This window comes from Dermochelys coriacea, chromosome 27 (genome assembly GCF_009764565.3).
Source record: "Dermochelys coriacea isolate rDerCor1 chromosome 27, rDerCor1.pri.v4, whole genome shotgun sequence".
Classification (NCBI taxonomy): domain Eukaryota; kingdom Metazoa; phylum Chordata; order Testudines; family Dermochelyidae; genus Dermochelys; species Dermochelys coriacea.
Genome location: NC_050094.1, coordinates 14,920,741 through 14,935,832, shown reverse-complemented (window position 1 = coordinate 14,935,832; position 15,092 = coordinate 14,920,741). Strand labels below are relative to the sequence as shown.

The window sequence follows — 15,092 nt, the reverse complement described above, 5'->3', positions numbered from 1 at the left end:
CAGAACAGAGCAGCAGGTGGGAATGCAGTTTGTCCTGCCAAAAGGGTGCAATCCCTTGAGTGGGCCTGAGTTACTAGCACTGCTACCGAAACACTACTCAGGTTTTCATGCCATAATTTGAAGGGTTTGGTATTGCACTGGGCTGACCCCCAGGGAAATGGGGTCCCTCTGCAATGTAATCAGCCCAGTAATAGGGCAAGGGGGACACTGAGCCACGAATGTCTGTTCTGAATCCTGGGGAACAGTCATCTGGGAGCAGCGCAGCTGGAGCTGGTATTGGGAAATAAACCAACTGTCTTATTTTTAGCTCCACTGAAAAACCCTGGAGGAACCAAAGCAGCCAGCGGGTTTCTCCAACACCAGCAGACAGGTGGATCAGGAGGGGGGAGTTTTCAGGCTTGCGAAAGCAGGGGCGACCCAGGGAATTGTTTAAAGACACAGCTACAGCCGGGAAGGGGACAGCGTGATCTGTTCCCTTGAGCGCATGCATGATGCAACCACCGCCTGTGTGTCCTAGCCAGGAGTCTAGACAGGTGTCTGGTAGCTTCCAGGAACACAGGAGATAGGGCCCACATGGATCACTTCTCCTCAGAGACCATCTGTTTATTTCCAGCTCCCTTGTCCTAAGGGGCATTACGCCACGTACAACGTATCACATGCATATCCCTTACTGTCTCTGCCGCAGGCAGGTGAATGCTATACATTTCCATGCATGGCTGAGCTCCCAGAGCTGCCCAACTCTGCCCAAGGCTGCAGGCTTGGAGATGATGTTACAGCGAAGTCTTAGGGCTAAGAGCCCAGGACTTCTGGGTTCATGTGCTAGCCCTGTGGCTGGCTCCCAGAGAGGCTAAGCATTGGTTACCAGGGATAGGCATGTCCAGCCATGCTGTGTGGTCATGAGGATGCAGCAGTTAGCATCTGTGCAGGGCTCTGAGATACTCTGGGAATGCTCAGGGCCAGCTCTCCCAGATGGCAGCTGAGTGAACGAGCCGCTCGTGCCCTAGGTGGGTCCTCAGTTGTTTCCAAGGGTCCCAGGCTGTGTATGGCGTGTGCCTCACGCTGGCAGAGAAAGGACCTAACAGAGGGCAATGAGTGCCCTGGGTTGCACCTGGAGGGCGGCCAGCCCAGCTGAGAGGGGCAGGATGACATGTACCGGAAGGAGTCAGGGCCGTGGCAGGTAGCATAGACCTGGAGCTCCTGGGGACGCTGACCTGGGAAGGGAGCTCAAGCAAAGGGCCAGGAGAGATGCTGGGAAGTCCCAGGGCAGGACCAGCTCCTGTGATGAGCCTGGACAAAAGGAACAGACCCCAGGGAGGCAGCCCAGATGTCAGGTTTCTGGAGGAAAGGGACACCCACACAGACAACCTGGGAGAGGCTGATGGGAATGGGGCCTTGGGGGGGGAAGCGCTGGGTGGTGTCACCCCGGACAGGGCAGTGGAGAACTGTGCAGAGCCCAGGAAGGGATGAAGAGTCTGCGGAGGAGCAAGTCTAGGACGGGGCCTCGAGACAGGCCGAGGGAGGAAGAAGTCCTGTGAGTCTACAAGTCAGAAACCTGTGCCACACTCCACGCTGGCCCTGGAGGTCAAGGCAACTTCTCCTTGCGATTGGCCATCAGGACAGGGCACCCCAGGGGCAGGGCCAGCGAGAGCCCTGATGGTGAAGGCTCTGCTGCCCACCAGGATGGGGCAGGGTGGACTCTGGGATTCAGGGGAGCTGAGGTCAGAGCAATGTTGGGGCTGGGCTGGGGAGCCTCATTCTATGAAAGGAGCCTTTGTTCTTCCCAAGAGGCATGGTGGATTCTCCACAGGGGGGCATCTGCTGATCACAAGCATCATCCTCAAATAGGCACAATCTACTAAGGAGCCTCATGCAAGCCGGAGCAGCCAAGGTAGCTGGCGTCGCACCAGGCGCCATGCAGTGAAGTTTCCAGCCCTGGCTCAATCCTACAAATCCACATGTCCTGGGGGGTCCCGCAAGTGGTGCCAGGCAGGGTCAGGGCATGCATCCTATCATGTGTTGCTGGACACTTTGGGAGTGCGCTAGCTGAACAGCCCACACTGCTGTTTTGGGTACGATGAGCGATGGCAGGAAGGCCCGATCGTTGTGAGATTGAGATATTTTGCACAAAGTTAAACTACTTTATGCTGAGGATTTGGCACAGACGAGTCAGCCGGTGAGAGGGCCCTGGTTTCTGACTGATGCAGCATTGCAGACACAACACAGGTGGGATAGATCACGAACTCTGGCTCAGTGCAAAGACGGTTTTGCATCCCTAGGAAGGTTGTGGAATCTCCATCACTGGGAATTTTTAAGAGCCGGTTGGATAAACACCTGTCAGGGATGGTCTAGATAATACTTAATCCTGCCATGAATGCAGGGGACTGGACAAGATGACCTCTAGAGGTCCCTTCCAGTTCTATGATTGGCGAGACATACACTTTGTGCAGGAGACAGCGAAACTTGTTCATGGAAGAACGTACAGTTCGCTGTGACTGTTTGAACTCTGCTTGCAGCCTATGGAGGTGAACTCAACAGTGTTCTCCAGAGTACTTGACCCCACTTGTCCAAGCGGGTCTGGGGGCCCAGCTCCAAGGTTCTGGACCTTGGCCTTCTGCCACGAGCTGTTCTATCCCGTAGGGTGGGCAGCATCTTGGAGCCCTTAGGAGCGTGGAGCTGAAATTCTCTGTCCAACATTGTTGTGGACACTTATCTGCCGCTGATGCCTACGCGCCAACAGAAGATGTATCATCTGCAAAAAAGGACACACTGCACCACCAGCGAACAGCAAAAATCCAGTCCGTTCCGCCACATGATACACTGCCAGCACTCAGAGCTCCGATCAAACTGAGTATGAAATCTTGATCGGTTCCTTTGGTTTGAGTTCCCCAAACAACACCACCATCCAGGGTTTGACATTGTGGTGCCGTTAAGAGCTTGTCTGTTATGGGCTCCTTCTGTAGGCATTTGAACAACCATAGCTGGACATGGGGTTTCAAACAGAGGATGTGCCACAAGGGAAGCTGACCACATCCTCATCAGAAATTGCTCCATAGTGATCAAGATTGGGGTCTCCTCAAACACAAACTCTAGCTCAATCACAGGATATGGGCTGGATGCAGGGGGCAGTGGGGTAGGTTACCTGGCCTAAGTTGTGCAGGAGGTCAGGTTAGGACATAATGGTCCCTTCTGGACTTAACATCTCTGGCTTTTCTGAAGTAGGGGGGACGCTGGTGAGGGCCTGGCTTCCTTGCACCCTGCATGGCTCCTAGAGGACAACCAGAGAGACATCTCTGGCCTCGTACTGAACAGTTCTGCCTGGGGGTCCCCCACGCTCTGGTGCAAGGGGCAGGGATATCCTGTGTGTCCCTGACCAGGCTGGTGCGGCAGGAAGGCAATCCCCTGGTGGCACCAAAAACAGACACCAGCCTGAGAGCCAGCTCTGATGCAGGAGACGCGGGGCACTGGCCCCACTCTGGTATGGAGCTCAGATGTGATCAGCCCCACCCCTCCTCCAGTATTATCATCATCATTATTTTTAATAATAACCTTAAGCAGCACTCACCTCCCTTCGCCAGAGGTGTTTCTTGCTGCTTTTCGCAGCACTCAGCAACTCCCAGTCTTGTTGTACTGAGATGCGGGAATAAGGGACTGTTGGCAACTCTACGCACCCAGCCCCAGAGGCAGCTGCTTCTCCGCTCTGGATGTCTGCTGCCCAGCCCAGGGCTGCCCCAATTTCACAGTGGGGATAGTGAGGGGGAGGGAGGAGTTGGGGGTAATGCTCACGGATTCCCAGGAGACAGAGGTTCAAATCCCACCAGGGAGGAGGCCTCTCCGGGGAAAGAAACTGAGTCCCTGCTCAGCCCCCCATGATCCCGATCCCCGTGTCCCTGCCCCCCAGTCTCACCCTCCCCATGTATCCCCCCATCCGGTCCAGTCCCCATGTGCCCCCACCACCATGTGCCCCCCACCCCCACTTTGCCCCTCCTTCCAGGCTCAGCCCCCATGTCCCCCATGTGCCCCCGCCCCTAGGTTCAGCCCCCCCATGACCCTCCTTCATGTGCCCCCACCCCCACTTTACCCCTCCTCCCAGGCTCAGCCCCCCACGTCCCCCATCCCCCATGTGCCCCCGCCTCTCGGTTCAGCCCCCCCATGTACTCCCCTCCTCGTGCCCCCCCAGCTCAGCCCCCCCCATGTGCCACTGGCCCTTTAAGGGGCGGTGACAGCGGCAGCCCCGCCGCGCTGATGTCAGGACCTGCCCGGAACTCAGCTGAGTTTCCCGCATGGACATTCCCGGCACTTGCCGCTCCCCCCCAGAGCCTCTGGGCTCCCCGCTCCCCTGGCCCGGCCATGAGGCGGGAGGGGAAGATTCATGCCGGAACAGCCACCGGGGGCACCCCTCCCGGCAAATCATGAATAATTAACGATCCTCGAGGCTGAGAGGCGCTGATTGGCCAAGCGGTCTAGTCCCCTCGTGAATAATGAGCAAATGCGGAGCGCTATTGGCCAGCGGCGCCGTGACGTATCCCGTGGAGGGGCGGGGCTGAGGGGTAGCAGGTTTCTGGTCCGCCGCGGAGGGAGCAGGAGGCCGAGCGCCCCAGGCAGCCGGAGCCGCCGACGCCGCCCCCGGCCTGGGAGCCCAGTCCCCGCAGGTGAGCCTGGCGGGGGTCCCCGCGGGGATGGGTGCAAAGGGGCGGGGCGGGGCTCGGCTCGGGGGGGTCCCCGGGGTGCTGCTCCCATGGGTGCCCCCCCTCGGGGCTTGGGTCAGACCGCTAGGAGGCGCAGGGTTGGGGGGGAAGCAGTTGCACCCATGGGTGCTGGGGCCAGACCGGGGGGCTGGCAGCTGCACCCATGGGTGCTGGGGCCAGGCTGCTAGGAGTAGCTCAGGGCTGGTAGCTGCTCCCAAGGGTGCTGGGATCAGACCAGCGGGGCTGGTAGCTGCTCCCATGAGTGCTGGGGTCAGACGGGGGGCTGGTAGCTGCACCCATGGGTGCTGGGCCAGGCTGCTAGGAGTAGCTCAGGGCTGGAAGCTGCTCTCATGGGTGCTGGGGTCAGACTGGGGGGGGCTGGTAGCTGCTCTCATGGGTGCTGGCTGCCCTGGCGCCTGTCTCTCTTGAGCCAGGCAGCGGCTGGTGGCTTTTCTGAGAGCAAGATTTAAATGCACAAGAGTCAGGAAACTGAAAGTGGCGATGCCCATGGCAGCCGGAACCCGGCCCCGCTCGTACATCCATCTTGTCTTGCATCAGCCTGGCCTGGGTGCTGGTTCTCCCCGGGCCCTGCTGCAGCCGCACGCCTGGGATAATGCGGGTGGCTCTGGGCCGCAGAGAAGGCTCGGTGCCTTTGGGCTCCCTGCTCGTGGCTCCCTTGGGGGAGTCTCTTGCCCCAGCAAAAAAGAAAAGGAGTACTTGTGGCACCTTTAGAGACTAACAAATTTATTTGAGCATAAGCTTTCGTGAGCTACAGCTCACTTCATCGGATGCATTTGAGCTGTAGCTCACGAAAGCTTATGCTCAAATAAATTTGTTAGTCTCTAAAGGTGCCACAAGTCCTCCTGTTCTTTTTTGTGAATACAGACTAACACGGCTGCTACTCTGAAACCTGTTATCTTGCCCCAGCGTTGATGGTGGTAGAGAGAGACCAGCTGTGCGACGGGGAGCCTGACCTAACAGGGCTGCTGTCACTGTTGCTCAGTATCAACCTAGGGGTTGGATTGAGAAGCTTGCCCCAGCTGCTAAGCACCTTTGCTTTGCTGTTCCCCCAAGGGCCACTGACTCGTCCTGTTCCCACACTCTGAGGTTACTCTCTGGAATTTGACTTGCTGAGAGAATTGGGCACAAGGCCCCAGCCAGTGGCAGGAGGGGGGTGTCTGTTTGCACTGTCAGTAGAAAAAGGTGTCTTTTGTTTGAGAAACTCTGTTGCGTTTGTAAGCTCCCTGCGCCTCTTACTGTCTAGCAGCAGGGATGCATAAAGTTGAAGCACGTTGAAAAAGACCTAATATCCAGTGGCTTGGATTATTGGAGTCTCCTTTTGAGGACGGTGTTGATGCTGGGTGGGTCTCGTACCTCGGCCAGGAGAAGACTCCGCAATTTAACTTTGGTTGTTAGTCATTGTCCACTTTCTCTCTGTCCTGGGGTGCTAGGTCTGCAGCCACTGAGGGGGAACAGGGCCATTTCTTTGGCACCCAGAAATGAGCTTGGCACCTTAGAGAAATAGGTAAGAGCACTGTACCCCAAAGGCATGGAATCACTATTACTAAGAGTGTATGTGAATGCCACCACCTGGCGCTTTTACAACAAGGAGTTGTGTCCCATGAGTGGTGGGTGAGCCCCACCTTCAGGGAGGCTAGCCCCTAGTTCCACCCAAACCCGTGGATGGAGGAGCCCTGGCCAACCTGCTGCTAGGCTGGCCAAAGCTGCCCCAGGCCATTGGCTGGCCCAAGCACAGCCACTTCCCCAGCCCACTCCAGTGTCTAACTGCCAGCCCAAGCCCCGAGCTCCAGGTTGCTGGCTGGAGCTGAGCCCCCACCAGCTTCAGGGGAGAGGGGGGAGCGAGGGTGGGGCCACGGTCGGGGTTAGGGGAGGCTTAGCCTTCCCTGGCCTTCGATACCCACCGCCTGTAGGGTTGCCAACTTTCTAATCGCACAAAACCAAACACGCCTGCTCTGAGACCCTGCTGGGGTTGGGCCAGAAATGAGGGGTTCAGGGTGTGGGAGGAGGCTCTGGGTTGAGCTGTGAGCTCTGGGGTGAGGCCAAGGATGAGGGATTTGGGGTGCAGGAGGGGGCTCTGGGCTGAGACAGGGTTGGGGTGTGGGAGGGGGTACAGGCTCTGGGGTGGGGGTGCAGGCTCCAGGGTGAGGCCAGAAATGAGGGGTTCAACGTGTGGGAAGGGGCTGTGGGCTGGGGCAGAGGGTTGTGGTGTGGGGGGGTGCAGGGTGCCAGCTCTGGGAGGGACTTTGGGTGTGGGAAGGGGATCAGGAGAGGGTGTGGGATGCAGGCTCTGGGAGGGAGTTTGGGTCCAGGAGGGGGCTCTGGGCTGGGGCAGGGGATTGGGGAGGGAGTGTGGGCTCCTGGCAGTGCTTACCCCGGGGGCTCCCAGAAGTGGCAACATGTCCCTTGACTCCTAGGCGGAGGTGCTGCCAGGCAGTTCTGTGCACTGCCCCTGCATCTCCCATTAGCTGCGGTTCCTGGCCAATGGGAGCTGCGGAGCTGGTGCTTGAGGCGGGGACAGCACACAGAGTTCCTCTGGCTGCGCCTCTGCCTGGGAGCTGAGGGACATGTTGCTGCTTCTGGGGAGCCTGCCAGCCCCACCAACTGGACTTCTAGTGGTGGTCCAGTTGAAAACAGGACACCTGGCAGCCGTAGCTGCCCATGGTCCCTCCCACAAATCCCAGTTGATTTATTGCAAGGAAGGAACAGTCTGGTCAATACCAGCCAATCTCGTAAAACATCCAGACTCTGACCCTGAGCATTCCTCCCTCTTGCCAGCCTCTGCAGTTAGCATTGGGGAGCCTTGGGGTGACAGCGTTTGCTGTACATCTTACTCGGAGCCTTAATTGTCAAAGTACTGCAACTGCTCTGAAAACACAATAGGAATGTAGAGATGGCCTTGTTCATTCAGTGAATGCGCTCATAGAGTTCAATGCATTTTAAAATGACATTTCAGAAAGCTTTGGCTGTCAACTGCCTTTTTGAAGTAGATGAACTGGGGAATCTATGAACTGAAGCCAAACTGTGGACATTCAAAAATCTAGTTTTTATTGGGTTCTGGCCTTGAGCGCCCCACAGACTGCTCTCGGGCATTGTGAATGTCACAATGCTTAAAATAAGGATTTCTAGCCGAGCTTGTGGAACCTTTCTTTAGAGCCGTTGCATTAATACTGGTCAAAACTGCTGGCTTACTGAGATTACTGGTAATCAAGACTGAAAACCAGAAATTTTGGTTCTGTATTTGGTCAACCCAGGGCTTAGCGAGCTGATTCATGTTTCTGACAGATGTGAACTCTGGGTTGCATTTTATTCTCTTTTGCTTGTTGCAACTGCTCTTAAAAAATCACAGTGAGTGTGTGTTTTGTGCTAGCTCAGATCTCCGCTGGACCAGACCTTTGTCTTTAATAGTAGTTTTATGAAGAAAACTGGCACCTGGGGTGAAACACAAGGTCTGGGGTTCATGATGGTAGATGATTTTCAGCACTGTCAGGGAACCTCTTAAGTCCTTACTTGGCCCCCATGATCACAGCATCTGAGTGCCTCTCAATCCCCGGTGGGTGTATTCTCCCCATCTTACAGATGAGGCAATGAGGGTCAGAGAGACTAAGGGACTTTCCCAAGGTTACTCAGGGACTCTGTGGTGGTGCATGGACTATTCCCCAGCTTCCTGGCTAGCGCTGAACAGCCGCACCATCCTTTACCCTTTCCTAAATCTCTCTTCATGTCCAGCGTTGCTTTTCTTGGCTATCCGAACCCTGAGAGCCATGTTCGCTCATTAAACCAGCCATGCAAACCGTATTTGCCCATTTGCCTGGGGCAACGTACTTTCTCTTTTACAGGAGAAGAAGTCCATATGTTTTCTCATGCTACAGACAGCCAGGTAGAACTTCATCTGCGCTGGGGAAGTTCTGTTCATCTACTGCTGCAGTCTCACAAACCTGTCTGGGCGGCCAAGGAAGAGAAGTTCATTTGAAAGCTTCGGTGGGTGCTAGTGGGTGGCAGGAATCACTCTCCCACAGACAGGACCTCTGCTGAGAGCGGGTTGGGAATTGTTCCACTCGCTGTTTTTTCGTTGGAAAATACCAATTTATCAACACCAAAACTTTTTGATGAAAAGTTTGTTGAGGAGATTTCTCAGGTCCAGGATGGGAGGGAGGGAGACAGAGACCCATCCCCTCCTAGCCTGGTGATTAAGGCATATGGGAGATCCAGGTATCCCTTCTCTGCCTAACTTGGAGCAGGGACTCCAAGTTGGGTCTCCCACATCCCAGGTGAGTGCCGGAAGCACCAGGCTTTTGGGTCATTTGGTGTGCGTGCCTTTTTCTTGCTCTCAGTTTTGTTCCAGTGTGGAATGGAAACGTGATGGAACCTCAGCATTTTTCATGAAAGAGAATTCCTGTTTTCCAGCCTGCCTTACCCTGCAAGCTGCAGGGCATCATTCTCCTGGCTTGGCATGGTGGAGGCATGAGAATAGCCCTGGAATATTCTGAGAAAATGGGGGCTCTTTTGAGGGGTCTGGCATTCGCTGCTGCATTTTGGGTTAATTACAAAAAACAAACAAACACCTCCATCCCAAGGAGATCTGGAGCACAGATTGCACTGCATGGTTCCTCAGCTGCATTTCAGAACTCAATCCTCAGAGCACAGGTTGTTTGCAGGAGAGCGATTGGTGGCATCTGTCAGTTAAACAGCACCCCTGGCTCACTACAGAGTGACTTTCTTGGGAATGCCTGCCAAGGCAGGAGATCAAGCATTCAAAGAGCAAGGACTGACAGAAGCTATTCTTTAACCCTTCATGACGCACCCCTGCCCTCCACCACAGCAAGACACGGTGGAGTTTAGAGTAGCAGCCGTGTTTAGTCTGTATTCGCAAAAAGAAAAGGAGTACTTGTGGCACCTTAGAGACTAACAAATTTATTTGAGCATAAGCTTTTTTGAGCTACAGATTCCACTGAATGCATCCGATGAAATGAGCTGTAGCTCACGAAAGCTTATGTTCAAATAAATTTGTTAGTCTCTAAGGTGCCACGAGTACTCCTTTTCTTTTAGTGGAGTTTAATGATCCTTGTGGCTCTCCAAACCCTATTCAGCTGCTAGGGTGCGGGAGAGAATTGTGCTCAGAAGTGTGCGTGCTGTGACATGGCTCATTTAATGCATCAACGTAAAATGGCCTCCCGTAATTGCTGGCATGGTGCAGTAACCGCTCAGGAAGTTGGATCCCAGATGAAACATGCTAGGAAAATAATGGCATCTGCAAGCTGTTTGGGAGGAAGCCAGTCCTCCATTCAGGCTGAAGTAATGTTCCAGTGTATATTTCTTTTGCCTCTTGAGGAGGAAAGTTTGCTGTGCAGGCCTGTCCCCTGCTAGCAGTGATCCGAGTTACCAGGGTACCTGTTCCCCCCAGCACACCTCCAGTGCTGCTATAGCGTAATCATGGAAACCTGAGGCTAACGTTCTAGCATCTCCGTTTTGTACCTTTGCACGGTCTGTTTGTTTCACCTAGTGCCTGTGTGATGTCAGAATGTGTATTGGCAGCATGGTTACATGCTGGCTCTGCTCCAGAGATGAAAGGAAAGGCTAACCACAGAGAGACATAAGCCAGGCAGAATCGGAAAGGTTCATCCCTCAGATCTTTAAACCTAGGCTGGGGAGACGGAGCAGTAGCAAATCTGGGTTAGGTGGGTGAGAGACCCATTAAAGCTTCAAGGTTAGTCAGATTAAAGCTTTAATAATGCAAGTGACCAGAAGAATGGTGAGAGACGGAGTAGCTCTTCCTCTTTTCTCTTAGGGCGTCTATGTTGGGATTTTAGCCACCAGCACAAACCCCTACTGTAGGTGGCCACACTGGTGCCAGTCACTACTTGCACTGGAGCAGCGCCTACAATTGTCGATGATGCAGCACAGGGAGAAGTGTTTACGAAATATTTGTTTGGTATTTGGGGGGGAAACACCTAGATATGATCTAGTCGTCATATGATGAAACACTTTCAATTCCAATAGTAGCTCAGAAGTGCGTTCAACATCAGCTGCTGAAGTTAGCTGTTTTTAAATCGGCAGGTCCAGATAATTTGCATCCAAGGGTTTTAAGAGCTGGCTGAGGAGCTCAATGGACCATTAATGTTTGTTGTTGTTGTTTTTTGTTTTTTTTTCCCCAATAACACTTCAAGCACTGGGGAAGTCCCAGAGGACTGGAAGAAAGTTCATGTGACAGTATCTGGAAAGAGTAAATGGGCCAACCCAGGTAATTGCAGACCTGTCAACCTGATGTTGACCTCAGGCAAAGTAATGGGAATGGCTGATACAGGACTAGATTAATATAGAATTAAGGGAGGATAATATAATAAATACCAATCAACATGGGTTTATGGAAAATAGACCGTCTGACTAACTTGATATAGATATAGATATTTTTGATACAATTACAAGGTTGGATGATGAAGGGAATAGCATTAGTAGCATAGACTGTACTGCACAACATTTTGATTTTAAAAACTAGAACAATATAAAATCCACGTAACGCATGCTAAATGGATTAAACTGACTGACTGGTAGGTCTCAATGGAACTGTAAACAGGAAATCATTGAGCAGGAGTGTTTCTAGTAGGGGCCTGCAGGGATAAGTTCTTGGCCCTACGCTAGTTAACATTTGTATCCATGACCTGGAAGAATACATGAAATCACTGATCAAGTTTGCAGATGACCCAGAGATTGGGGGAGTGGTAAATACTGAAGAGGACAGTCATTGATACAGAGCCGTCTGGATCGCTTGGTGCAAGCCAACAATATACATTTAATATGATTACTGGTAAATGACACGTCTAGGAACAAAGAGCATCAGCCAGGCCTGCAGGATGGGGGACTGGGCCCTGGGAAGCAGGGGCTCAGAAGATGTGGGGCTCATGCTGGATAATGAGATGAACAAGAGCTCCCAGTGCAACCCTGTCACGGAGTCCCCGGGCGATGCTCTGGAACTGCTCCCTACGAAGCCAGTCTGGACTCTGGGGAAGTCTCCTTTCTGTGAGCAGCCTGTCTGCAGGACACACAGCTCACCCGGCTCCCCCCTTCCTGGGTCTGACCCCGGAACATTCAGCATCCTCTGCCCCTCCGTGTGCTTCCCACCGTGAGTCTGCAAGGCGGGGTCCTGGGGAAGCCAGAGGGTCCTGCCCCCCAACTCCGCAGTCAGATGGGACTCTCAGCCAGCCAGTAAAACAGAAGGTTTATTAGACGACAGGAACATGGTCTAACACAGAGCTTGTAGGTGCAGAGAACAGGACCCCTCAGCTGGGTCCATTTTGGGGGGCAGTGAGCCAGACAACCCCGTCTGCACTTCACTCCATGTCCCCAGCCAGCCCCAAACTGAAACTTTCTCCAGCCCCCCCTCCTCTGGGCTTTGCCCCTTTCCCAGGCCAGGAGGTCACCTAGTTCCTTTGTTCTCCAACCCTTTAGCTCTCACCTTGCAGGGGGGAAGGTCCAGGCCATCAGTGGCCAGGAAACAGGGTGTCGGCCATTCTCTGTGTCCAGACCCCTGCCCACACTTGCCCTCTAGGGCTGTGCAACGATCATACACCTTTATCCCACCCCCTAGATACTTAAGAACTGCATGGGGGAAATTGAGGCACCCCCACAATATTCTGAGGAAACATTAAGAACAGTCCCGCTTCATCACAAACCCCATGGCCAGAAGGGCCAATATGATCCTTGGGTGCATAAACAGGGTGGGGGCGGATGATCTGTATTGCCTTTGTATTTGGCAGTGATCTGACTGCTGCCGGGAATCCAGTGTCCTGTTCTGGTGCCAGCAGTTCAAGAAGGATGTTAATAAATTATAGAGAGGAGCTGGGAGAATGATACAGGCTTGGAGAACGTGCTTTTCGTGATAGACCCGGCCAGTTCAAGATGTTTAGCCCAGCAAAGAGAAGGTGAAAGGCCGAGTGGATCGGTCTGTTAGGACCTGGATGGAGGCAGAGTTTTGATGAGGCTCATCCATCTAGCAGATAAAGATGTGTAACAACCCCATGGTAGGAAGTGGAAGCTGGACAAGTTGGACTGGGGATGAGTCATGTTTTTATCAGAGCGGGGAATTAACCCTTGGAACAAATTACTGAGGGCTGGGCTGGATTCCCATCCCTGGCAATTTTTAAATCGAGAGGACATTTTTCTAACGAGGGCTGCTCTAGTTCCAACGTGTCAATTCAGGGCTGGGCTGTGGTCTGTGTAATGTGGGAGGTTCAGACCAGATGATCAGTCGTCCCTTCTGGCATAGTAGTCCAGGACACTTTGGTAGCCATTGGCACGGATGCAGCCACGCCGGTGGCTAACTCCCCCCCCACGACAGGTGCCCCTTGCATTCAATTCTGTACCCCACCTCTGGGCAGAGCGGCAGGAAAGAGGAGATGGCAAAGCTGCCCCAGGTGAAAGCTTCCAGCCCTTCTGTTGTGCTTTCCTATCTGTTCCTAGCTTGGTGGTGGGCCAGTCAGCCTAGCACGTCCTGAACCCCTTCCTTCCCTTCCCCCCGGGTGGGATCAGTGTGTGGTGGAGGAGCCGAGCCCCGTGCAGCGTGGGCAGAGTGTTTTAACTCTGCAAATTCACCTTGAGACGTTTTTGTGAGTGGCCATTTGGATGGTGGCAGCCCCAGAGGCTCTGGCCGCGAGGGGCCTGGCTGCGCTGGCTGTTCTGCCCACCTAGGAACTAGCAGCTTCTGCCCTAGCAGGTTGACAAGAGGCAAGATGTAAGCGGTAGATGGGAGGACAGGCGGGTGTGTGGGGAGGGGCACAGTGACTCACTGCACCCTGTCCAGTATTCCCCACTCGCCCCCAGCTTGGAGCTGAGGGAGAGGCTGAGGCAAGCCTGGCCCCTAGCTCTCTGGGGTGATTTACATGGCCGACTGTTCCTGGCTCCAGTCGGCACCTGCGGGTCCTGTGTCCAGGGGGTTGATTTAGAGAGCGCGTGTGCGGGGCTTGCTCCTGGAAGCAGTGTTCTCTGCAGCTGGGCCTGCTGGGGCTTGCCATGGGAACTCGGAAGCATTTCGCAGCTGAACAGAAGCCCAGATCGGTTTGGCACCCGGTACAGGAAGTGAGCTGTGGCTGACTTGGTCAGAACGTCCCTGCCGCGCTGCAGCCTGGGGATCTTGGTTTCAGGCTGCCAACACCTTTCTAGCCGTGCAAACAACCACGCTCCAGGCGTCATCTGAGTAGTTTCAAATGATGTTTATGAAAGACGTAGTGGGGCACAAGTTCAGCTGTGCTGGAGGCTGGGTTTGTGTTTCCCAGGCTTAGTAGGGAAACACCTCCTGTGGCAAGGCTCCTGCCACGCACTGCAGTCTCCTAGAAGGTGTTCAGGGTGCATGATCACACTGCCCCTTGGGCAGCTCTTCCAGGAAGCAGGCATCCAGCTCTCCTGGCATTAGGAGTAAGAGGGCAGTCAGACTGCTGGAGGGGACACGTCCTGTAAGCACGTTCGCAGTGCAGAAGTTTGCTTTGCTTTCCACAAAAAGGTCTTGTGGAGGAGGGGGCTATGAGGACAGTGGCTGGAGTTATTTGATTACTTAATAGTTTTGGCCTGACCCATGTGGCTGTATCTAGACAGCCTACAATTCAATGCCAAGTCGCATAGCAACTGTGCCTTGGTCGAGATCAGAATTTGGGTCATCTCAGAGGACCTGCCATTTAGAACCAAAACAATGTTTTCTCCCCCGCTATGCAATGTTAGAGGGAGTGAGGCATATTCGGGATTCCCCCCATGCATGCCTGGGAGGTGGAGAGAGGAGGGTTGTTCTGTAATGTGGTAAAGACACTTCAGAGAATCCAAGTGGCTGAAATCTCCATGCGGGCAGGCTGTAGTCTGTGGACCAGGCAGGCTGCTCTGTATTTCTCCAGTGTTGTTTCCCACCCTATCCAAGGGCAGTGAACATCCCAGGGATGTTCTGCAGGAGTGTGAATGGGAGGGGAGCCCATGCAAACATCTCTCCAAGCTGGCAGCAGCTACAAGGGGACACTGGTGCGTGCAGCTGTAAATCCAGGAGGTGGAGATCTTTCTGGGACCTGCACCTACCTGGCGCTGCTTGAGGCTCTGGAAGCAGTGTGCAAGCTGAGGACGGTCAGGCCCGCATCCTCGTCCGCGCTCCTCCATTGCATTTCAAGTTTAACTACCGCTAAAAAACATGCTGAAAACCACTGCCCAGAATCCTCTGGCTGTATCTCCCCTGAGGGAGTCTACCAGAGGGCTGGCAGCATCACGTGTTCAGAGCCATACAGGCTAGGCTGGTATCTCAGCCCAGTCGTACAGTCTGCTATGGGCTTCGCTGCAGCTTGTATGTCTGGGAAGATGGCAGCTTTCTGAGCGGGGGGAGTTCTGGCATCTCCTGCACAGAAGGGAGTTGCCGTGCTGCAG

At 54.1% G+C, this 15,092-nt stretch overlaps 1 protein-coding gene across 6 annotated transcripts in view; it reads left to right on the top strand.

Moving 5' to 3' along the window:
* The first annotated feature begins 4,508 nt into the window (after positions 1–4,508).
* STAT3 (signal transducer and activator of transcription 3) overlaps positions 4,509–15,092 on the top strand; it is a 36,104-nt gene continuing 25,520 nt past the window's right edge. For 2 of the 6 annotated variants that reach the window (XM_043503401.1, XM_043503400.1), the window contains exon 1: positions 4,555–4,649. Coding sequence is in view for 1 of the 6 variants with exons in the window: in XM_038385392.2 (XP_038241320.1) it covers positions 10,931–10,944 (14 nt within the window). In the remaining 5 variants the exon portion in view is untranslated. Of the gene's footprint in view, positions 4,650–6,136; positions 6,211–10,870; positions 10,945–15,092 lie in introns of all 6 variants that reach the window. The other 4 variants (XM_038385397.2, XM_038385392.2, XM_038385394.2 and 1 more) reach the window with 4 other exon arrangements.